This window comes from Oreochromis niloticus, linkage group LG19 (genome assembly GCF_001858045.2).
Source record: "Oreochromis niloticus isolate F11D_XX linkage group LG19, O_niloticus_UMD_NMBU, whole genome shotgun sequence".
Classification (NCBI taxonomy): domain Eukaryota; kingdom Metazoa; phylum Chordata; class Actinopteri; order Cichliformes; family Cichlidae; genus Oreochromis; species Oreochromis niloticus.
In genome coordinates this window covers 10,598,918-10,623,939 of record NC_031983.2, presented here as the reverse complement: position 1 = coordinate 10,623,939, position 25,022 = coordinate 10,598,918, and the positions used below count along the sequence as shown (strand labels likewise).

The following is a 25,022-nucleotide window of genomic DNA, read 5'->3' as shown; positions in this document are numbered from 1 at the left end:
TTCTCTCTTTATGTCAGTTATGGACTGGAAACTTGTGAAGGGTGTACAGCGATTGTATCACATTCATTTAATAATAGTCTCTCTTTTTTGCCTTTGCCATGACTTCAGAGCAACTTGCTAAGTTTTTTTTTAGCAAAATCAGATTTAGTTCACAGATGTTTTCTGTACTGACTACAAATTCCAATGAACCTAACCATCCATATTTATGTTTCCACATTTGTCCTTATTTATTTAGAAAAATAACATAAATACACCATTAAAAGACACAAGAACAAGCATATCAAACAATTACCATAGTAAAAAAAGTAGATCCACATAAAAAACATACGGTATACGTGTTACGTGTAAATAACAAATAATTTTCACACAAACCTCTAAAGTAATTAGAAAGTTAACTGCACTGTTGTAGACTCTGAATATGAAAAATAACCCAAAAACTGATTAAATATTTCTTGTTAAAAATGCTTTTTTAGCATCATATCAGGAGTGAAAAGAGTTTTTCTTAATTACATTTCACACATCCAGTGCAACTGCTTCAAGTCACAATTTCCATCATAGCGGGTCTTCCAGGGATTAAAGGCAGAGTGAACTGCAACCCCACAATGTTCTCCAAAATCTCCGCCGTTGTTTGGTTCTCCATCCATCCAGTACCTAAGAAAATTGCATCATGTATAGTTAACTTCAAACCAAAAAAGTTTTAAAACACCCAATATTTTCAGTTATTTATTGCCATTCAAGTCATTCAAGTCCAATGAATAGCTTGGAATGGTACAAAGGTTCACATCAGGTGAACTGCCAGAGGTAAAAAAAAAAAAAAAAAAAGGTAAGGTTACACACTCCCTTTCAACATGTAAATTAATCAGAATGGGTTTTTTTTGTTGTTGTTGTTTTTTTTTTTGTATGTATGTATTGTTACGACTGGGATCGTAATCATATGCAAATTTGAGTGTGCAGGTGCTCCTCCGTGGTTGGTGCATCCAGGGTGGATGGCTCGCACCGATTGGCTGACGACCGGGAGGCAGCGGATAAGAAGAGACCACCAGGGACTGCCATTCATTCATCCTCGGCCCAACCCAACCGGCAGACCGTTCACTGTGTCACTGTTACTATGTTGGTTAATGTAAGAGCATGTAGGGGTGGACCGCCTTTTTGTTTGATCAGTTTTCTCCTGTTTCTGTTAGGTAGGGAGGAAAGTGATTGTCGTTTGGTTTAGTTCTTTTGAGTAGGTAAGTTGTGTTTATTCCTGAGATAGGCTATCTTTTGTTTGTTGTTTTGGCCTTGGGTTCACCCTGAAGTTATGATATGCTCCCTTCCTTTGTTTAACTGCACTCATTGTAAATAAATCACTGTCACAAAATATTAAGTGTGTGACGTGCTGCTTGGGGTTGGACGGGGATGGATCACCCTTTATGTTGTGGTCTGGCCGCGCCTAGACGGGCCATAACAGTGAAGTTGGTCACAGTGATGAAATTCGCACAGCTTTTGTTCCCAATCATGCATTTTTTTTTTTTTTTTTTATTTTTTATTTGAACACCCCCCACCCCCCTCCCCGAAATTAGTCTAACATGTTTGCATTTATTCAAAAACTTTTTAAAGGTTACACATTTAATGCTTTTTTGTTTTTATGTACAAAAAAGATGACAATAAAATTATTACATTTTTAACAAATCCATGACCATTTTTTAAAAATTATTATTTTTTTCAGTATTCAGATGATTTAGTTTAGTTTATTACTAACTAATAGTTATTTTAATGGTTCAAGAGCAAATGTAAACATTACTTTACCATACTTACATGCTGTATAATACATATCGTATTACTTCAGGCATAAGGTTAAATTATGTTCTGGGATTGTTTTGTGCAGCAGACTCTAGTGCTCGCCAGAGTAAATCAATTATAGTTATCATTTATGTGCAAATTAAAATAAAGAAATTTGCCAAATTTGCAAAAGAAAAGAAGTTTTCAGGTTAAGTTGTTGTGCTAACTAATAGGTATGCCCTCATTGTCATCTGTTGGTATTTTATTTTGAAAGGACATTTCCTGTTATGTTGCAAGATGATAAAGTTGCACAACAACCTGCTCCTGAACACAGTCTAAGACCAAGGAGATTGTTGTGGATTTCAGGATTTTGTGTCCTTCTATCGATGTTTTACTGAGAGCATTCAGCATTGCCAAGGAAAACACTTCGGGGGATTGTCAAGACTGCCCAGGTGATCACTGGCTGTGCACCGGAAGTGCACCACTCTCACTGTCTCAGGAAAGCAGGAAGTATCATAATAGACCCCTCACACCTCGCTCATAATCTGTTCCAACTGCTGCCATCAGGCAAAAGATACAAGAGCACCAGAACAAAGACTAATAGACTAAATAGCAGTTTCTACCCTGTAGTTGTTAGGGCTTTGAATTACAAGTAATCACCTACAATTAACGCGACAAATACTATTCAATGGACATTCTGTGCAATAGTGTTTATGTGAAGTAGGGTTCTATTTATTATTACTGAATGACTGTTCTACTTTTTTTATACTTCTTTGGTAATTATATTTAAACTTTCTTCTCTTGACACCGCAGGCACTGCACTTCATTTTTTTTTTTAATACTTGTTACAATGAGAATAAAGATATTCTGATTCTGAGTGTATACACAGTTGAATAGTGGATTTGTAAAGCGCTTTGAGGGTTTCGAAAAGCGCTATATGCAATCCATTATTATTATTATAAAGAAAAAACATATTATAAACAACTGTTTATTTTATATACCACCTATATTTTGTATAGGTGTTGTACTGTATTATATACAGATATTTGTGTTTTAGTAGCATGCACATATGTAAAATTGTATTACAGATATTTTAGCTCATGGATTTTGGTGCTTTTTCACAAATCCATTTCATTTGGGTGTCACATCTAACATCGTTCCAGCTCTTGAAGAAGTTTGCTTTGGGATACAACGCTGCACAGTCCTCATTGCTGACATCATTTGGCTCTCCATCGTTCCAGTACCTGAAGCAAATGGCAGGTTACTCTGCAGGGATGGTATTTGCTTTTATTCAACCCACACTGCTCATCTTTTATTGACATTCATGTTAATTCTTAATGACAAGAATCGTGTTAATAAGACACCATTTTCTAAATATACAACACACCGCTGATTTACCCAAGATTCACAGTGTGCAACATATTTCACTCTTACCCCTCAGTAAGAAATGTTCCATCCCACCATTTCCAAGTGCCTTCCTCTTGGACATCACTCAGTCCGATCCAGAAAGCCTTTGGGGATTTTGGATTTGACTGAGGCATCATCCCAGAGGCATCTTCATAATAATCTGAGTAGTCGTGTATCATGGAGTGGTCTATATAACTCATGTAATGTTCAAAGGTGGGCCAGTCACTGAATAGGTCGCCGGTCTGTTGCCGGGCATCTTGATGATTCATCAGATAATTTACTGTCAAGTTCTAACAATTAAATAAATCAATAAATAGACAAATATCTGCATGAAAACTGCTGCACAGAAATATTAACAAACCTCTTCGTCTCGGCTGTCTATGATTATAAGATCTCCTCCCTGCAGCTGACAGAAATCTCTGGATTCCTTCCATGTTTTCATTTCACTTGATTTCAAGGGGAAGTAGTAACATACAGAGTTCATTAAAATCCATCCTGGAGGACAGTGTTTGCAGCCATCGCCTGTTTCCAAAAGAAAATACCACCATTATTAAACAGTATAATCACTATTCTTACAATTTTATGATGAATAAAAATAGTAAAACAGGCCTTACTAAGCATTGGTAAGTATGATCTCATGGTTATAATTTCCTTTGTGATTTTATCAATATGACTTTTATAGTCATTGCTTCTTTTTGTCTGGTGTTCAAGCTCCCAGCTGGTTAGTTTCTGATGGCTTATATTACTGTTCAGCCTCTTCTTGGTACTTTTCATTCTTTCTACTGCAGTCTTGTAAGTATCCTGGAGGTCGATGAGCTCTTTACTGATGCGTTCAGTATCATCAAGTGTGAAGTAAGTATCTGTGAGCTTGTTGTCTGCAAGTATTTCAGACAATTTTAGACAATAGCCGCGTACACATTTTGTTCTCTGTGTTCTAAGACAATGGCTGGTAAACTCCAAAAAGAACTCATTATTTCACAGTGAAAATGATTTTGTGCACTAGACATATTCTATCCGACTTACAGTGAACTCCCAGGCCAATATTAAGTATCAGGAGAACAGCAGCAAGAAGTAACAGACTCACTGCAGTCAGTCTGTAATGTCTCACAGACCTCACACTGAACATGGACACTAAACAAAGAGGAAATTAAGTGATTGTTACAACTTAATTGTTGGAACAGCATGAAACTATACAAACAATAACTTGTGGCTTGTTTTATGAAGATTTAATGTAACTTAATGTGACTAAGTTAGATTTATATATGATCTATCAAATTATTCTTACTTGTTCTATGAGTGATGTTTCAAACATTTGAATAAAACAATCATTTGAATAATCAGAAACCTGGCTATAAAAGTACATTAACCTTTTTATACCTTGCTTCCTGATAGACTGAAGGTAAGGAGGATGATCTTCATCATGCAGGTCTTCTTCACACGTGACTGTCTCAATTGACCCATACACTATGTGTATACTAACACATATACACATAGAATGAAGATCAAGACAATATCTTAAGCATGCGTTTCTGTTTTATCATCTTGTCTGGTTCACTTAGCGGGATGAGAAGTGATATGTAAACTAGTGGACTAGTATTATATTAGGAAAGATGATTGAATTATAGCATGGGTAAACAGAATGCTGAAGAGAGGGTTTGAATGAGTGAAACTAATAGATTATTGAGTTTCTTGTTTCTGATGTGTAGGGGAGGCTTTTTACCATGGCACACTCCTGAAACTCATTATCTAATAGAACAGCAGTGTTGTGTGTGGCTGGTGGAGGAGTTTTGGGGATTTATCTGGCTGATCCATTTTCTTCTGTTACCAAGGTGAACCTGCCGATTAGTTTTGGTTTGATTTACCCTCCTAAGATGAAGAGCATGCTTAGACATGACTTAACTAGGCCTTTTTATTTTTTACTTTCACAGTGCACTGAGAGTTTTGTTTGGTAATCTCTCTCATTTAAGCAGGCCTGCACGAATGGAACTGAAAGTGCGACACAAAACGATCTGCCCAAAACGATCGCAAACTGAGCTTCTCCACATTACAATCGGCTCTGGAAAGCCACTTACTTGGGACGCAATCAGATAGTGAGTCCCTCTCTAAAAGGTTTCAACGAGGTAATCCATTCTGTCCTCACACCAATACGCAAGATGTGACAAAAAGGTGGATGTCTGATTTTTTTACAAGAGCAAAGGTGACAGCAACATCCTAGGTTTGCATGAGCTTTGGGGCCGTGCAAACTTAACCTTTTAATTGCGAAGACCAAAGGTGTGAAAACAGCTGTGTACTGCCTTTTGTTTCTGTAAAAGGTATTTAAACCCAGGACAGTGGTTAGCATAGGGGGTCTAGCCTAGGACCCTTACTGGATACAGATGCCTTGGTCCGGAGTCAAACCTACGACCCCTGTTCGAAAGGCGTATTCTGGTTCTGGTTCTGCAGGTCTAAGCACATGCATGTTGGGTTTTATTGATTCTAAATTGGCTGTAGGTGTGAATATGAGTGTGGAGGGTTGTTCCTCTTTATGTCAGTCCTGTTATGGATTGGAAACCTATGAAGAGTGTACATTGATTTATTGCATCACATTGATTTATTTATAGTGATTGATTTTTTTTTTGCTTTCGCCACAAATTCAGAGCTACTTGTCAAGTTTCTTATCAAAATCATATTCAGCTAGAGATTTTTTTATTGAAAAAACATGACAAAAACACACAATTCAAAGACACAAAAACACGGCTATCAAACAGTTGACACAGCAAGAACAGTAGATCAATTTAAAATATTCTTTCAGTATATGTGCTGCTTCTTCTTATAGGTGGTTTTCGTCATCTTGTCTGGTGCGTGGCATTTACTTACTTACTTACTTAATGGATTTTTATTTCTTAAATAATGTTAATTATTACAGGCCTCTAAAGTAATTTGAATGTTACTGCACTGCTGTAGATTCTAAATATGAAGAATTAGCAGAAAACTGCTAAAATAATTTATGGTTAAAAATGTTTTACTCATATCTATTACAGACTGCTTGAGCATCATATTAGGAGTGAAAAGAGGTGTTTTTTTATTACATTTCACATATCCAGTGCAGCTGCTGAAAGTCACACTTTCCATCATAACGGGTCTTCCAGGGATTAAAGGTGGAGTGAACTGTCACCCCACAATGTTCTCCCACATTTCCAATGTTGTTCGGTTCTCCATCCATCCAGTACCTAAGAAAATTGCATCATTTATCATTATTTTCAAACAAGTATGCATATAACATAGTTAATCTATTTAACATAAAAGTTTTAATGAGATTAATGGTGCTGTTCTCACCTTTGTTCTACCTCTGTGACATTATTAATCCATACCCAGGTCCCCTCATTCTCCATGTCAGTGATTCCAATCCAGAATCCATTCTCCCAGATATTAGAAGTGGTTTTCATATTTTGGATCATGTTACTCACATATTTCTATGTGAGAACAAAAAAAGAAAAAAGAATCCATAAACACGTTCTACAGAACCAGTTTATGGCTACATTACATAACAAATTTTAATTTTTCCATCATTAACAGTAAGCAGATGTTAGCATGTTGAGATTGTTGTTTGCTTTTTTTTTTTTTTTTGAATTACTTGATTTTTTTGTTTGTTTTTTTGCCATATATTGTTCTTTATTTGTTGAAAGCTTGTAGTTTTGAGCTATGGATTTCTGTTCTGTTCAGTGGTGACCCAGAAAGAACAGCTGGGTCTTGGATGACATTGTCTAAATGAAGATAAACATGCTTGATATAAAAGACTGTACTTTATAACCAGCCTTACAATTAGCACAGTTCAAATTCATGTCAATCCCTCTCTGTTGCCTCCAGCATGTTTGTAGACTTTCTGTCCTCCCCAGTTTTTTTTTTTTACAGTCATTCTTTCTTGTTTGTTTTCAACCCACCTGCTCTTCCTGGTTATCGATCACAACCAGGTCAGATCCACGACTACCACAGTCCTCTCTGCTCTCATGCCAGTTCTTTTTGACAGTAGAGGACTCGATGTAGGAGAAGAAATAGCAGGACGAGTTGAAAAGAGCCCAACCAGGGAGGCATCCGCCGCAAGATTCCTCTGAGAGAAACAAAGCATTTCTGTAATTTCAAATTCTTTATCCTGAATTAAAAAATTAAAGGATATTAAACACAGATACAACTGTCTCACCTAAAGTTGATATATTGGACTTCAGGTTTGCCTTCTCCATTTGCAGTGCTTGCATCTGTTTCTGATAACCATCATTGACGGTCTTCAGCTGCTCAATTTTCACCTTTACTTCTTTGTGGTTGTTGATCGCGCTCTCTAACGCCTTCTTGGCCTCCTCTTCAGCTTCAATCACATCGCTGTGGTTGCTTCGGAGATAGTCGAGCTCACTGAAGAGCTGTGTTACAGCTGGGTTGGAAATGTGCAAAGAGCCCTCTTTGACTTTGGCACCTGAAAATGTTTGTGTCAAAATATTATTAAATGGGGGCAAAGTAACATTTCTCCATATTGCAAAATAACCTGTATGCTGTTTTGAACAGAAGGACGTAAAATGATTTTTTAAAACTGAGAAACTAGAACATTTTCAATTTAAAAGATGTGTTACTGCTTGTGTTAACATGATTACTCCAAAATCTTATAGTGAAAGTGTGTTTTCAGCAGTTTATCGGTAAGTTTCCAACTAAAAAGAGGGAAATGAAACTTATTGTGAATTTTCACACTCACAGTTAACTCCAATAACAACAGCCGTTATCAACAGCACAGCGTTCAGCAATCCCAGGAACGGTATAATCCGTGGGTACTTTGGAAAGGTTGATCCACCTGCAATAAATGAACATGAAAATATTGTAATGTTTCAATGTTTGGGAGAAAACACAATTGACTTACATTTTCCTTCTTAGCTTCTTCTGCTTTGTAGGCATGCTAGAACAAGTGAACTGTATATCCTCATAGCTGCAATGAGTTTGCGGTCAAGCCACAAACCAGCTACATTAGAAAGCACATCTTGCTACAGCTATATTTAGGTTTATCTGACTTCATACAAATACAACTCCATATGCAAGCATCCTACAAAAACACACAGGTTTAGCAAATATTTAAACATGATTTCAACTAATGTTCTTCCACAAAAATAGGCAACTTCAGGAAACTACCTGGAAAAAAGTACCTTGCTTAAATATATCATTGGACGATGCGTCATTGTTTCCATTTGTCCTTCTCTGTGGATTATCCATGACTGCAGCGTTGGTGGTAATGTCCACTGATCTGTTTGACTTCTCTTTTATAGCCTCAAATATCTGACTTTCAGTGTCGTGCAGAAATGTTTAAAGGGGCGGGTGCTCAAAGTTAAAAAGGGGCACATTGAACCAGGCTGAATGACAACATCGCATCACACTATATCACTGTTGTGAGATGGCGACAAGACAAAGCGAACGTAGCCTATGTTTTACCTGATGGGGTACAATGTTGCTGTTGAGGGGTTTCTGCTGCTCTTGCTGCTGATGGTGCAGGAGGGTCAGGCTGTGTTGATCTGAGACTGTAGGCATTAAAAGGTCCATCGAAGAAATGGTAGCTGATTAAACAAGTGTTTTGGGATAATAACAAAATGCAAAGATTGGTGACAGCGCTTGGAACCACGAGGCAACAAAAAACTGAGAAATAAACTAAGCTCTGCCTGTGACTCACTCTTTGCCTCTTTTCCTCCTTCATCTCCTCATCTCATCTATCACTCTCCACTTGCTGTCTATCTGAGAACAAGGTACAATCTGCTATTGCAATAAACTATTGTTTAATTATCCAAACTTAACAACTCTTGCACTTATTCTATAATAAATGATGACAGAAAAATGTTATAGAAGCAAAATATTCCAGTTGTGCTTATTATTATTTTTATACTGGTATACCTCCCCAACAACTGGTCCATGTGATAATGTTACCTGTGCTCTTTGTAATCCAGCTGGTGAGGGATCCACTGCATTTAGTATCCTCATGAGTTTCCTGCTCATGTCCTTACCAGGCATGTCTGGACAATGTTATATCACGAGTAATAATTAAAAAAAATCTATACACATTAAAACACACACACGCACAGTGACATTTTAGACCTTCTTCAGAATACTGTATATACTATGGCCACAAGTTTCCATCATGGTGCTGATCCAGAATCCTTCTCTTATTATTTATTACTAGAGCTACAATAATAAAGCAATGAGAAAAAAGTAATAAATATGGAATAATGTATTTATGATGATTCCATTTGTTTCACTATCCACTCTGTGCAGGGAGAAAGCTTATTAAATTTTTAAACTGAGATACAATAATTTTACTGCTGTAAAGTCAACATTTTGTCATATTTGAAAAATAAATGTAATATAATCTGTTTCTTAATGTATGTTCTTTAAAAAACAGTGTGTGTTTAAATATCATAATTATAACAATCCATAATTATCTGGACATGTAACTTACTCTGCCTCTCTTCCATCTCCTCATCTGAGCTATCACTCTCCACTTGCTGTCCATCTGAGAACAAGACACAATTTGCTATTGCGTTAATCTATTATTTAATTGTCCACCCTTAAAAACACTCACACCTAATCCATAATAAAGTAATGATAAAAAAAAATGCGCCCAGGAGGCATCCTTGTCAGATGCCCGAACCACCTCAGCTGGCTCCTTTCAATGTGGAGGAGCAGCGGCTCTACTCTGAGCTCCTCCCGGATGGCTGAACTTCTCATCCTATTTCTAAGGGAGGGGCCAGCCACCCTTCGGAGGAAGCTCATTTCCGCCGCTTGTATCCGCGATCTCTCTCTTTCGGTCACTACCCACAGGTCGTGACCATAGGTGAAGGTTGGGACGTAGATCGACCGGTAAATTGAGAGCTTTGCTTTTATGCTCAGCTCTCTCTTCACCACGATGGACCGGTGTAGCGTCCACATCACTGCAGCCGCAGCACCAATCCATCTGTTGATCTCCGGCTCCCTTCTCCCATCACTCGCGAACAAGACCCCAAGATACTTAAACTCCTCCACTTGGGGCAGGAACTCGTCCCCGACCCGGAGTGGGCACTCCATCCTTTTTCCGCTGAGAACCATGGCCTCAGATTTGGAGGTGCTGATCCTCATTCCCACTGCTTCACACTCGGCTGCGAACCATTCCAGTGCGAGCTGGAAGCCATCACCCGATGAAGCCAACAGAACCACATCATCCGCGAAAAGCAGAGATGAGATTCTGAGGCCACATAAGTGAAAGCCCTCCGCCACTTGGCTGCGCCTAGAAATCCTATCCTGTCCAAAGTTATGAACAGAATCGGTGACAAAGGGCAGCCCTGGCGGAGCCCATCACCCACCGGGAACAAGTCCGACTTATTGCCAGCTATGCAAACCAAGCTCTTGCACAGGTTGTATAGGGATCGAATGGCCGACACCCCGAGCGACACGGTCGAATGCCTTCTCCAAGTCCACAAAACACATGTAGACTGGTTGGGTAAACTCCGATGTGCCCTCAAGAGGATAAAGAGGATAAAGAGCTGGTCCAGTGTTTCACGACCAGGACGAAAACCGCATTGTTCCTCCTGTATCTGAGGTTCGACTAGCGGACGAACTCTCCTTTCCAGCACACTGGCATAGACTTTCCCAGGGAGGCTGAGGAGTGTGATCCCCCTGTAGTTGGAACACACCCTCCGGTCCCCCTTCTTAAAAATGGGGACCACCACCCCGGTCTGCCAGTCCAGGGGTACTGCCCCTGATCTCCAAGCAACATTGCAGAGGCATGTCAGCCAGGACAGCCCTACAATGTCCAGAGCCTTCCGAAACTCGGGGCGGACCTCATCCACACCAGGGGCTCTGCCACCAAGGAGTTGTTTAACTGCCTCAGTGACTTCACCCCCGGAAATTGGCGGGTCATTCCCCTCATCCCCAGACTCAGCTTCCTCCTTGGAAGACGTGTCAGTGGGATTAAGGAGGTCCTCGAAGTATTCCATCCACCGCCCGACAATTTTCTCAGACGAAGTCAGCAGCACTCCGCCAACACTATACACAGTACAGGTAGAGCACCGCTTTCCCCTCCTGAGTCGCCTGATGGTTTGCCAGAATCTCTTCGAGGGAGTCCGAAAGTCTTTTTCCATGGCCTCTCTGAACTCCTCCCACAACCCGAGTTTTTGCTTCAGCAACTGTCTGAGCCGCATTCCGCTTGGCCTGTCGGTACCTGTCAGCTGCCTCCGAAGTCTCACAGGCTAACCCGATAGGACTCCTTCTTCAGCCTGGTGGCTCCCTTCACCTCTGGTTTCCACCATTTGGTTCGGGGGTTACCACCACGACAGGCACCAACCATCTTGCGGCCGCAGCTCATTGCAGCAGCTTCGGCAATGGAGATGCTGAACATGGTCTATTCGGAGTCAATGTCCCCAGTCTCCCTCGGAATGCTCTGCCGGAGGTGTGCGTTGAAGATCTCACGGACTGGGGCCTCTGCCTAGGCGTTCCCAGCACACCTTCACTACATGTTTAGGCACACCGGGTCTGTCCAGCGTCCTCCCCCACCACCTGATCCAACTCACCACCAGGTGGTGATCAGCTGACAGCTCAGCCCCTCTCTTTACCCGAGTTTCCAGAACATATAGTCGCAGGTCTGGTGATACGATTACAAAATCGTCCTGGTGCCACGTGCACTTGTGGACACTCTTATGTTCGATCAAGGTGTTTGTTATGGCCAAACTGTGATTTGCACAGGAGTCCAATAACAAAACACTGCTCGGGTTCAGATCAGGGAGGCCGTTCCTCCCAATCACGCCCCTCCAGGTCTCGCTAACATTACCCACGTGAGCATTGAAGTCTCCCAGTAGAACAACAGAGTCTCTAGCTGGAGCATCTTCCAGCACCCCATCCAGGGACTCTAAAAAGGCTGGGTACTCTGAACTGTCACTCGGCGCATAAGCACAGATCACAGTCAGGACCCGTTCCCCGACCCTAACGCGCAGGGATCAAACCCTCTCATCCACCGGGAAGAACCCCAACGTACAGGCAGCAAGCCGGGAGATATTAGACACACTGTAGAAAAAAAAAGAAGTAATATCAAAGTATTTTACTGTGTATTTTACAGTTTTGTACTGTTTTTCTACAATATCATTAAATTTACATAAATAGAATGTGATTTTACATGTCAAATGTAAAATAACATAAAATCACTGTAAATGTAATAAAACATAATTTTCTTGTTTTTTAAATATATTTTTCTGTACATATGCATATTTAGATTGTTAAAATACATTCACAAATGTATCATACTTTCACAAATATTTGTCCGTTATTTGAAAGATTGAACTGTTAAATTCATATGTAAAACTACGGAAAAATATATAAAATGATCTAAAAATTAATGAGAACAATCAATAATTAAAGGAGTATTTGAATTATAATTTTGCTGAAAATGTCATCTAGCTCTGTTTCAATAATTCAGAGGTAAAAAGTGAAAATATAATTAATAGGAATAAAAACTAAAAAAACATATAGAACATCGCACGGCCACACTGTGCTAATTATATATTTAAAAAAATAAATGTAGAGGTAGGAATTGCAATTAATATAAATCTCACATTCACAACATTCCTGAACAGAAATAGGCCTCCTGCACCTGGGGTGAGGGCGCGGTCATGAAAACAATGTGACATGCCATTGGATGTTGGGATACATAACGACATGAGGAATTTGAACTAACAAGCATAAGGTCACGCGTATGGCTGTGGAAAGCGCATTGGAAGAGAGAGGTTGGTGAAAGATCATCCATGCACTGCTGCAAGGCAAGTATATCACACTCAGCTTAGTAGAATTAACTTGGCATTGCTTGACCACTATGGCTTGTAGTTTACTGAGACGGTAAAAGGCATGGAATCCCTAGCTATGAAGGCAAAGCACGTCGTCTGTCAGGTGTAGTTCAGGGATCTGCAACCTTTTACACCCAAAGAGCCATTTGGACCCGGTTTCCGCACAAAAGAAAACACTGGGAGCCGCAAATACTTTTTGACATCTAAAATGAAGATAACACTGTATATATTGTTTTTTATCTTTATGCTTTGTGTGAACAACTAAGGTGTGCTGCTTATGAAATCCATGAAGTGCTACAGAGAAAATTAAATTATATTTATGTAATCAACACATTTTGAACTCTTAAAGAAATATAACAAAAGGAAAGACACCCAGCTGAACTAAAATGATCCATATAGCAAACAAAAACTGTTGTCAGCCGCCACCCTTATATCGCCTTTGGGCTGTTGGAGCCTTGACCTGACTCTTAAAAAATAATTGGAAAAAAGCTCTATGCTGCTGAAAAATGAAAAATAGATATTTGCAAAATTCTGCCTAAATATGTATTTTACCTGGTTAATGCGTGCGGCGGGGCGTGGTTTGCAGCGCCGCTGCAGGGGAGGCGGACGCACCTGAGCGACACCCGCAATCACGCCTCGCTGCCTTTACGTCTGCGCTATCTGTGCTGTTGTGTTGGTGGTGGTGTATGTCGGGCTGTGAGCTGAAAAGCTACAGCCGGCTGTATGCGTACAGCAACCGTGTGTGAAAAGTGCTCAATAAAGAGATGCTCAAAAGCATGCTCATGGAAACATCGTCGGGACTGCCGTGATTTGTTTACAATGGGACTTCTGCTCCTGAACCTCTGCGCACAGAGTCCGCAAATCGGGGATATACGAAGTCAGTTTAAGCAGGACTGTAAGCTGTCATCGGTCAGGCGTGAACGGTGTTTGTCTTTAACATAGTTCACGGTGGAGCTGCTGACATAATGTGGATCCGAAGATCCATAATTGGCCTACCTGGGGTTGAAAGTCTCGATAAATGCACGGCGTTTCGGCGGGTATACCGGCTTCCGCGAGTGTGACTCTTATTTTGAGCGATGAAAAAATAATAGAATATAATCTTATTTTTATATTTCAATATCACAATAATCTTCCAATTTAGAACTACGAGTTAAAAAGAACTAACATAAATAAAATACACTTCAGCTAAATACTTCTAATTTATTTGCCCAAACCATGCAGAGCCGCAGTATAAGGACTAAAGAGCCGCATGCGGCTCCGGAGCCGCAGGTTGCCGACCCCTGGTGTAGTTAGACCAGCCGCTAGCTTGCTGGCTAGCAGAGTTGTTGTTTGCTAATTTGTTAGCTGCCAGCTTTCTGTGACCGTGTAAACACAGCAGTTGCAACGCTAATACCTGTTAGGGGGCCCGCAACGACAGCTGCCACTGATGCATTTGCCTTAATGTGAAATTAAGTATGCAACTTAAGAGCTAATAGGCGACCTGTTCCACTCTAGCTCGTGCGCACCAAGATGTGCTGCGTGATGAAGTGAGGGAAATAGAAGTAGCCCACTGTGCTAGCTTTGCCCTGTAAAATGTAATGGACATGTAAAGGATAAGACAAGTATTTTTATTTTATTTTGTGGAGAGCCAGTAGACTAAAGCAGCTGAGGTGAATTATTTGACTACATATAAATGTACATAGCATACATGTATTTGGATTTTGGCAGGTTTCATGATTTATAAGGTTTTTTTTTCTTTCTCTGCAGATTAGTGGCGAGTTCTCAAATTTATTCAGTAAGCTGCAAAGGTGAGTATTGTGCTGCATTTAAGGATGTCAAAAGATTACGGCTGTCGCAGTTGTGGTGCTTTAATGTAAATGTTTGGGCACCCATGGTCAAAATTTTAGTTCATATGAACAGTTAAGCAAGTGGAAGATGAAATAATTTCCAAATGGCATAAAGTTACAGATGACATTTAATTTTAAATAAAATCATTTTCATATTTTTTATTATTTTTTTTAAACAGAAAAGAAAAGGGCCTACAGCAAAAGTTTGGACACCTTGCAGTTGACCGGGGGGCCCAAACTGCATGCCAGTGTATGTAATTGATATACATCAGTTGTAACATTGCAGTTAGTTGTTTGAGTCATGTGTGGACTTGTTTTTTTGTCCCCTTGTCTCTTGTTCATGTACACCACAGGAAATTCTACTTTGGCAGCCGAGCACTTCATGTTATCTGTGGAACAGGCTATTGTGAATGGCCATATCACCATCTTCAGTGGCGCACTTATCCTGATGTTTGGCTCTTACTACTGCATGAACATTTCTTATCCAGTAGCCCAAGCAGCAACCTTGGAATTCTTGCAACAGTAAGGCGGCACCAGTCAATTTTATGCATTGAAACATAAGAATGATGAGTCAGTGAAATCTAAAGTTATGCAATCCAAATCAAATCATCAGATCTCCTTTCATTTGCAGCTAAAACGCATAAGACTGAGCAATGCTTGAGTGTTGAGATGATTTGTAGATTGATAAATGAACAAATAATTAATATTTGAGTTTCAGATGTCTGTCTGAAATATCCTTGATTCATGCTCATGTCAAGTTATAGAAAGAGACCTTTGAGTAGTAGATGTTCACAGATGTTTCACTACCCTGAAACAGTATTTGCAAGACTCACAGGTAGAGCTGGGCGATAGAACGATAACGATATGTATTGCGAAATAACTTTTTCTCGATAGAAAAATTAAACTATTGCGATAGGCCTCATCTCTCTTGTCCTCTTAAAAAAAAAAAAAAGAACAGCCAATCCAAATTAAGTAGCGCAGAGCCGAACCAATCACAGCCGCAGCGTCACGTCACGTGACTTGATACGTACAGCACAAGCGCCAAGGCGCACATGTGTATTTGTTTTTGCAGCCGGGCTGCCCGGGTAATGAAGGAAACGAGTTTGCCGACTAGAGAAAAATCAACCAAGAGCGTGAGCGAAGGTTACCGAAGAAAAAACAGATGATGGTTCCAATGCCGGAGAGCTTGTCGAACAGAAGGGCCACAGAAGTTCCGTAGTGTGAAGGTATTTCGGCTATTTCAAGTCTGACAAAAAACAGAGTAGCGCGCACTGTAAATTGTGCCGAAAGCAAGTCTGGAAATACAATAAAGTGGTGCATGCTCAATCTCTGACTGAAAGCGCTAATTCGTATTTCGGCTTTTGTGAGACTAAAGTCACTGTTAAAACTGTTTGAAAAGCTAAGCTATACAACAAGGAGAGATTGAGAATTTCCTTTTAGTTCTCAGTTTATTTGATATTGACAAAAGTTAGTCAATTTTGTCTGTTCTTCTGTAAAACGACCTAAGATTTATTTTTAGAATTAATATTTTGTTTCTAAGTGGAATTGACAATTTAGTAGTCTGTTTTGTTTGTTCTATTTTGAAACTTAAACGCTTTAGCGGCTGCCTTTTGTGTAGTTTGCAATATTTGCCTTTATTTATCTGAAACTGAAGTCTCATGTTCCTTAAGTACATCTACCCTGTTGAACTTATTATGGGAAATAAATACTTTAATTAAAACAAGCTGCTAATTATTTCACATTTTACTTGTGAGCAACGGCACATTTAAATCTTACAAATATAGTTATTTGGCTTATATCGTGATATATATCGTTATCGCCTGAAATGAAAAAAACATATCGTGATATGAAAAAATCTTATATCGCCCAGCTCTAGTGGTTCCAATGCTGGAGAGATTGTCGAACGGAAGGGCCATAGAAGTTCCGTTAGGCAAATTTACCAATTGGGTTCTTCTTCAAGCCTCTCTCATGTGCGGTGAATTAGAGATCCAAGAAGACTGTTTCAGTAGCTTTCACATGCTCTAGTACCTTCTTGTCCTCCTCTTCAGCTTCGATCACATCACATCTGTGTGTGTGTCTATAATGTAAAATATATAATATCAAACTAAACTTTGGAACAAACAGCAGTTCTGATCAAAAATCACCACATTAGCATGTTTCCATGAAAGGCTCAAAATAAATTTCCAACATGTAAAATCCCCTTGTCCCCTAATATAGTTGCTCTGTTTTTTCTTGGTGATCGGACATTGTGAAATTCTACAGAAAAGGGAAACTGAAGTTGTATTTTTGTCACGTGGACTGCCATAGACACAGTTATCCCAAGAACTCCAACGACTACCAGCAGAATACCATTCATCAAATAAATGGAAAGCGTTGATTTACACTTTTTACACGCTAAAATATGATAATTATCATAAATCTTACTTTAAAACTATCATCAGGCTCTTATAAGTAAAAAATTTAAAGAACTTAAATTGTCTAGTAAGAAACTATAAAATAACATCAACTCATTACTGAAAACTACAGGAGCTATAAAAGAAAAATATTATTTTAATTTCAAAACTGTTTCCAACCAGTTCATTTAAGATTCTGAACTGCAGTACGATCACATCAGAATGTTCAAATATATATATATGATGACAGCTAATGACTGAAATGCAGACTTCATTCAAGGAACTGAAGAAGTTTAAATAAATAAAGATTAGTTTGAACTATTAAATTATTAACATCTATTTTGGTAAAGAGAATATTTCATATGTCACTCACCTTTGTCACAATTATGCTGCCCTTGCACACTCAGCATTCCAAAATATTTTATACAGCTAAAAATACTGACAAAAGGATAAATAATGACTTTGACTCTCTATTTATCATCTTTTCCTTTGTACACAGGCTGCTAACAGAAACAGGTCATTAAAGCTGCACTTTTAATTGTTACCAGGCAAAACTGTTTATTAATGTGTTCATCAGCAGATTAGGTGTAAACAGACATACTGGTATAATATTGTGTTAATAATGTAAAACACTAAAAGTCTGTATGTAATGTAAATGAACAATTTACTGTAGCATTGATGTAGATAAATACAGCGTGCACACATGGGCAAAACATGTTTTAAACAGCGATTTACTTTATATAAATGTGCTGGATAATGCTTTTTCATGTAAGCTGTAAGATTTGCTATGAAGCTAAAAAGTTTATTAAATGCTTACAGAGATTTGTGTGATAGCAACATGTGTTTATGTAAGATTGTATTGCATTATTGCAGGAATTTTAGCTCAGTAGTTTTGTTGCTTTTTTGCATTTAATTTGGGTAACACATGGAGCATCTTCCAGGACTTGTAGAAGTTTGCTTTGAGATACAATGCTGCACAGCCCCCAATATTCTAATCAAATAAATAAAATAAAAGTTATTAGAGTCAAAACCATGATCAATAAAGGCCTGAAATGATCACTGCCTGGTCTTAGCATGAAAATGAATCATTTATGTGAAAAACTGTCTGAGTTTTGGCTAATTAAAATATTTTTAAGAATTCAAGCTGTCCTGTAAAGTCTTATATTAAAAGTGATGATTTCACATGAGGTAAGATGCTGACCTTAAACCCATAATCCTAACACCTAACCAACCATAAGCGTGATGCCACAAATGCTGGAGGCTGCAGCGATCATGTCACAATTTGTTTGGTGCAGGATTTAATTGCAAGACTCCAAAACGAGTGAAAAAGTAAAATATTTATTTACAGTGACACATCAGGTGGAATATATACATATGCACAGTGAATAGGGGAGAAAACGGGAATAAAAGGGAGGAGGGGAAAAGGTCCAGGACAGGCGCACGCTCATAATCCTCTTCACACCGTCACAAGCACCTTCAGTCCAATCCAATATGTTGACTCACACTCACTTCCACTCGAGGTCCAAAAGGCTGGGAAGGCAGGCAGAGGGATTGGGAAATCTGTACATGAAGAAGAGAAGGCAAGAAGACAATGTTTGAAAGTGAATGCAATGACTAATAACTAGATGAGGTGATGAAATTCTGAATGCCTTTCTTAGCATCAAAATGAATCACATCTGTCTGGCTATTGAAAATATTTTTCAAGCTGTCCTGTCTCATATTTGAGCCTATGCTAATAAAATCCTTCACAGTGCAAAAGACAATTAGTGACAAAGTCTGAATGGTATATATTTTCAAAAATGCACGAAAAAACCCATGCAGAGTATTTTTCAGTGTGAAATTTTTAGACACAAAAATAAAGTAAATGTTATTTTCATTCAACTTTTATGATGAGTGAGGAAAATATTTCAAGTTGTGTAATAAAAACAAAACCATCTGTAGGAAGTGTAATCTGAATAGAACTAAATAGTGGAATTTCCACGGGAAATACCAGAAATACCAGAACATAACTTCCATATTTTTTGGTTTAAAACCTATTCTGCCTACTGATTTAAGATTTACTGCCATGAAGCAGTCTGATAACTCAGGTAAACATGATACTAAGATGCAAACTCAACAATTACAGACAAAAAGTTTTCTACGCAAAAATAAACACAGTAAAACAATTAAGAGTAATAAAAAAGTGATCATTTCACATGAGGTAGTCTGATACAAGATGCTGACCTTAAACCCATAATCCTAACATCTAACCAACCACAAGCATAATGCCACAAATACTGCAGGCAAGCAGTGATCAGGCAATCAGTATGCTTACTGTGTGAATGAATGCTGCAAGAATTGCAGCATTCATTCACACCATCATTAATGGTCAATATCCACTTTACATTGTTTATGGTTTTTGTTCACATGCTCTAGTACAGAGGTTCTCAAACTGTGGCACACGTACCACTGGTGGTACTTGGGCTCCCTGTAGTGGTATGCAGGAAATCTCCCCCCCAAAATTTAAGATTAAATAATATACCATTGTGGAGGTATGCAGAGGCACCAAAACGCTGATGGTAAAAACACAGCTTTTTCCCATGGTCCCAAAATCTCAGGCACCATCGATGAGTTGGTGGTCCCCAGGAGTATTGGTGGGGACGCAGAAGATGCCGTCAGTGAGTCGTGAACTATTGCCTGGATGCTGAAGCTCCTGGCCGAAGCTCCTGGTAGCCAGGCGAAGTTAGCGGTAATCCTTCGTGCCCAATTTCAAATGTCGGAGGAAGAGGTGAGTGAAGAGGAATCCGCTGTCATCCGATCCTAGCAAGGACAGCATGCGCTCCATGAGCTCGAGAGCGATACCATCACCCAGGCCTGAGAGAGAGAGAAGTTTCTCAGCCCACTCTGCATCAGAGAGAAAGTAGGTCTGCTATCACTTCCGACATAAATAAAGACAGAAAACTAAACAGCAGTGGTGTTTGTAGGGTTACTGAACTTGGGCTAGCTGGTATGTAATGTTGTGCTACGTGGTGGCTAGCTACACAGCTTTGTTAGCATAATGTGAAGCTGGAGGATGAACGCTAACTTTTTTTCAACTCGATAAAAGTTAGTGTGAAGGTTCCCGATGGTTAAGGACAAATGCAGTTGCATGGCAGGATGCAGTAAACGGACCAAACTTCAGTCAGGAGAACAACTGCAATATAAGGTTAGTCATTAATTTACTGCTGCATGGGCTGGGCTGTAGATAAATCGTAAGGTTTTAAAAACTGAGCTTTAAAATGGATAGTGGTAATAAAAACCGAGAGAGGCTGACAGTGACCACTGCCTCTTTTGGGGGGCTTGTTCAGATTAAATAGAAAAAGATAGAAGCATCAAAACATGTTGAAAACACAACAGCCCTGATAAACGCAGAGTAGTTTGTTCACATAAGACCGGATTTCCCACCTGCTGTAATGTTTTATTGCAATACAATTGTTATTATTATCACTTGTTTCATCCTGTTTATGACAGTTAAAATAAATAACATTCATATAATAAATAAAATTGTCTCGTGTAAACTGTATGTGGTGTTAAATAGACCTATACTACTGTACTTTAATCTCAGTCACAAGGGTGGTGCTCCAAGAGCCATATATTTTGAGGTGGTACTCATTGTGAAAAGTTGGAGAATCACATGCTCTAGTACCTTCTTGGCCTCCTCTTCATTTTCAATCACATCACATCTGTGTGTGTGTCTATAATGTAAAATATCTAATATCAAACTAAACTTTGGAACAAACACCAATGCTGATCAAAAATCACCACATTTGTATGTTTCCATGAATACCCCCAAAATACATTTCAAAGTACTTTCGAACATGTAAAATCCCCCTGTCCCCTAATATAGTTGCTCAGTATTCATTTTTTTGGTGATCGGACTGTGAAATTCTACAGAAAAGGGAAACTGAAGTTGTATTTTTGTCACGTGGACTGTGATAGACACAGTCCACGTGACACCACTAATCTCAAGAACTCCAACGACCACAGCAGAATACCATTCATCAAATATGGCTTATAAGTAACATAATGATTTAGGATAAACCATTTTATAACCTCAAAATATTTTGCAGTTGTTGGAGATGACTGTAAAAACACTTTCAGTTTGAGTCCTTGTTCAGTCCTCTGTGGGCTTTCCATTATAATATTGTTAGCTCTGCTAGAGCCACTCGCCGAGCTGGGAAACCACTGCATCTCGTGCTCCGATTACCACTGGGACCACTGTTACCTTCACCCTCCACACCCTCACGACTCCAGCAGCAGCATGTAAGAAAGCACGTGATGCAACATGCATGGTAAATTACAGGCTGGTAAGAACAGTGGGACAAAGAACTGTGTGAAAGCACTGGACACTGAGTTTCATATTTGCCATGCTTGGAGTAATCCTGAAAGAAAAGACTGAAAGATCAACAGAGAAGAGACAGAGAGAAGAAACCGCTGATTTGGGCCTGTGTTGATCTGCGAGGTCCCAAAGGAAACTGTGAGAACAGTGAGAGGTGAACCTGGACGTCATATAGTGAATGGATATGGGAAAATTGGATTGAAGGCGGAACTCATGATCGTTTAGAGATGTCCACTAAGTCACAAACAAAGAGATAAACAAAAATAAGGTAAAAATAAAGAGAGAAACTAACTAACAATTATATTAATGAATAGAAAACACACATACACAAATTGGTACATGTGAAATTATTTTTGGAGAGAAGCAGAAGTGAGATAGTTTGAATCCACAGCTCAGAGAAAAGATGCATGAAGTAAACCTGATTATAACGTAAGATGCAATGAAGAAACAGCTTACACTGCATTAACATGATCACATAACGCAAGGAACACGCTTACATACATGATTTGTGAAGAGTCTGAAACACTGAAAAAACATATAGAAAATCACACACACAAATAGAAAATGCATTAACCTTACAACGACAAGAGAGCTCATGAAGATTAATGCAGACACTGATTAAACCTGGCTAAGAACACAAACATACGCAATGAAAATCAGCTTGCTACTTTTAGGAGTGTTAAAATAGTGTGAATGTTTAGTAAAATACACTTAAAGCTTGAAGTTGAGGAATAACTCAGGGAAGTTCCATGACAAGGGAGTGATTTACGTGAAAAAAGAAAAAGCGAGTAAAGTATTTTTTAGAAGAGTGAATTAGAAGTGCTCTTGTACAGATTGATCAAAACAAGCGATTATTATAGGAAGAAAATAAAATAATTTAATAATGTGGTAAGATTTAAATATGCCTTTCTCTTGTCATGGTAACTTCTTGAGATATGACTCAGTACGCAAATTAGCTGAAAGAAGCTTCCTGTGTGGCTGTGTGACTGAGGCTTTCAATGGAGGAAACAGAGCAGGGACTGAGGAGAATTATTTGGTGAAATATATAATGGTAAAGGACCAGAATAATTAAATAAGGTGGTCAGGTCTGTTCAGAAGGGCAGATTTGGACAAGAAATTTATAATTTAGTGATGATAAATTGTTATAACGGGTTTATATGTTATGCTAAATCTAAGTATGTTAAAGTGCTTAAAGGGGAACATTATTGTATGCAAATTGTGTGGCTTTTAACAAGATTTTCTGTGATTTAGCAGGTGAAATTATGTCAGTTGACCTCGGACTCTCAGGACGCTGTGGAATCTGAGGCCAACCACTAGATATGATGTGGGGAAAATGAACAGAGAGAGTGATTTTAAGTCTGATTTCAGACTATGTAAGTATTAATTAAACCAAGAGTAGGGCAAAACATTTGTGGCCCTGAAGTTCTAATCTCCATAACATATAGATAGATTAATAAGCAAAATTTTCTGTGTTTAAGATCTTTGGGGTTGTTATTTGAGTGATGGGTGGATTATGTCAGTTAGGTTTGGGTTGTTTCCTTATTTTAATAGAGGGAGTTTTATTAAACATGGACATGTCTAGAATTGGGCCCTTTAAAATTGTAACAGTGCACTTAGAAAAACCTGTCAGGTGATTTTGTTTTGTGTTTTGATGAGCTAATAATCAGCTCTCTTTTTCTCATTTTTGTTCTGAAGCAGGCCTGGAAGAAAGTGAACTAACAGCGCTGATAAAATTCTCGGGAGAATAAAGCTAAGGTGGGCTTTTTCAGATTAGAATTGGCTGAAGAGAAGGCCTCCTGTGGGGACCTGGAGTTCCGGTCTAAAAGGATTGCGGCGTGTCAATCCACACTAAAATGATAGACAAGTGTTTTTCTTTGGAGTGAATGCGTGTGAATGACTGGACTGTGACTGGACTGACAACTGAACCAACGTTAGCTTGAATAAAGAGGGTCAAATAATTGACTAAGTTGGGGAGAGAAAGGGGATGCTTTGTTTTGCTTTTGTCATAAGCAGGACGAGTGGAAGACTTAATTCTGGGGAGGCTGATTTTTGAGTTGCTTTGAGAAAATTTTTGTTCTACTGACTGGGGTTAGATTATGGTATTACATTATATTGTTGGGTGAAGGCCAAATGCTAAAGGGGAAACATTTTTTGATATAACTCGGGTTACCATTAACTGAAGAAACACATGACTGATAACTGTTTTGTTTTAAGTTTTCTTTGTTATAACACAGATTGGATCATAAAGGGGGAGAGTTGAGTATGAAATGTAAAGTACAGGTTTTTGTTTCCAGGAAGTTCCAAGGATGCAGGGTGGAGCGAGGAGTTCGAGAAGATATGACATGATGATTAAATTGATTTCATTCCTTAAACACAGGTTTTCAGGGTCGGAGCGAAATACCTGAGACGAGGATTGCTGAGGTGTTTGGAGAGATGATATGACTAACCTTTTTTCCCTTTAATTTCTTAAGCCTGGGTGACGTATTTTGAGTTTTATTTGGACACACATGTGAAGTCCAAATAAAAAGGGGGGATTTAAATGAGTTTTAGGATCATTTAATGACATTTTGGGGTTTTTGATAATTTAGATATGGTAGCGCTGAGGCAGAAATTGTTATTTTTAAGTAAAGGATTAAAATGAACTCAATTCGGTTTAGAAGATAAAATGCTGTGTTCATAAGAAGCTGTACACCAAACTTAAAGGGAATTGCGGGACACTTTGAATAAAAGACATGCTTTGGGGAGAAAAGTATATTTCCCAAGTCAAGATTTTACGACAAGAAAATGTTTGATTTCTTTTTGATTTTTAGAATAAGTTGTTATAATGTGGGCTTTAAAAAACAGATATTAAATAGATTTATTTCTAGGGTAGAGGAGAGAGCTTCTTACGAGGATGTTAAAAGTGTCGCTGACCCAAATGAAGAGGTGTTTCGCTTGTAACTAAACCGTGTGACATGTAAAATATAGAAATAACACATGCTGCTCCACATGAGCCATATTATATAAAAGGCAGTTACAGAATAACGAACGCCTGTCGAGGTGACCAAGGTTTCTTGCTTTAAAGCAGGAGCAGAGTAGGGAAAGCATATATTTTGGTTAAGTCTGATAAAGTAGAATTAGAAGGTAGTGTTACATTGGGGTTTAATTTGAAATAAGGGGCTTTATGATCATGGTAGGACCTGGTGGGAGCTTGTTTTGGTTATGATAAAATTTACGCATAAATAATTGCTTGTATGCTTAAACTTAATTGATTGAAAATGTTTGTTTTCTGTTTGATGTTTTAGTAGAATGAGCGGTCATAATGATTTTCTTGAGATCTATTGTGAAAAGGTGACACAAGGGTCAATGTAAAAACAAAAAGCTTGTAGACATACATAACATGAAGGTTCACTTGTAGGTGAGAGTTAAGACACATTTTGCTTGGAAACTTTTGCACTTGCAACAGTTTTTTAATGCACGCTTACGGACACAAATA

At 38.8% G+C, this 25,022-nt stretch overlaps 2 protein-coding genes and 1 long non-coding RNA gene across 5 annotated transcripts; 1 reads left to right on the top strand and 2 right to left on the bottom strand.

Moving 5' to 3' along the window:
- Window positions 1–347: 347 nt before the first annotated feature.
- On the bottom strand, window positions 348–9,149 carry LOC102082159 (CD209 antigen). 3 transcript variants are annotated; one of them, XM_019348621.2, is made up of 7 exons: window positions 9,094–9,149; window positions 8,608–8,729; window positions 7,883–7,978; window positions 7,343–7,609; window positions 7,086–7,252; window positions 6,481–6,617; window positions 348–651 (listed from the first exon to the last, which is right to left on the bottom strand). In XM_019348621.2, the coding sequence occupies exons 1-7, from the start codon at window positions 9,132–9,134 to the stop codon at window positions 507–509; spliced, it is 975 nt and encodes a 324-aa protein (XP_019204166.1). In that variant the 5' UTR covers window positions 9,135–9,149; the 3' UTR covers window positions 348–506. The 3 variants fall into 3 exon arrangements, with proteins under 3 accessions (XP_019204166.1, XP_019204165.1, XP_019204167.1); XM_019348620.2 differs by lacking the exon at window positions 348–651 and adding an exon at window positions 5,834–6,374; XM_019348622.2 differs by lacking the exon at window positions 348–651 and adding an exon at window positions 5,834–6,374 and having other exon boundaries at window positions 8,608–8,693.
- Window positions 2,780–4,341, bottom strand: LOC109195857 (C-type lectin domain family 4 member M). Its single transcript, XM_019348623.2, has 5 exons — window positions 4,189–4,341; window positions 3,780–4,040; window positions 3,527–3,687; window positions 3,193–3,455; window positions 2,780–3,002 (listed from the first exon to the last, which is right to left on the bottom strand). The coding sequence occupies exons 1-5, from the start codon at window positions 4,289–4,291 to the stop codon at window positions 2,852–2,854; spliced, it is 939 nt and encodes a 312-aa protein (XP_019204168.1). The 5' UTR covers window positions 4,292–4,341; the 3' UTR covers window positions 2,780–2,851.
- Window positions 9,150–14,176: 5,027 nt separating the features above from the next.
- LOC102082238 (uncharacterized) lies at window positions 14,177–15,701 on the top strand. Its single transcript, XR_270109.4, has 4 exons — window positions 14,177–14,620; window positions 14,718–14,758; window positions 14,977–15,047; window positions 15,151–15,701. It is a non-coding gene; the product is annotated as an uncharacterized LOC102082238 (long non-coding RNA).
- Window positions 15,702–25,022: the final 9,321 nt, after the last annotated feature.

Coding starts and splice junctions, on each gene's coding strand:
- LOC109195857 (XM_019348623.2), bottom strand. CDS start 4,291: ATGTTCAGTGTGAGGTCTGTGAGACATTACAGACTGACTGCAGTGAGT. Junction 4,041..4,188: donor TATTGGCCTGGGAGTTCACT/GTAAGTCGGATA, acceptor AAATACTTGCAG/ACAACAAGCTCACAGATACT. Junction 3,688..3,779: donor ATCATACTTACCAATGCTTA/GTAAGGCCTGTT, acceptor TTTTGGAAACAG/GCGATGGCTGCAAACACTGT.
- LOC102082159 (XM_019348621.2), bottom strand. CDS start 9,134: ATGCAGTGGATCCCTCACCAGCTGGATTACAAAGAGCACAG. Junction 8,730..9,093: donor CTGGATTACAAAGAGCACAG/GTAACATTATCA, acceptor TTGTTTAATCAG/CTACCATTTCTTCGATGGAC. Junction 7,610..7,882: donor TGTTGTTATTGGAGTTAACT/GTGAGTGTGAAA, acceptor AAACATTTTCAG/GTGCCAAAGTCAAAGAGGGC.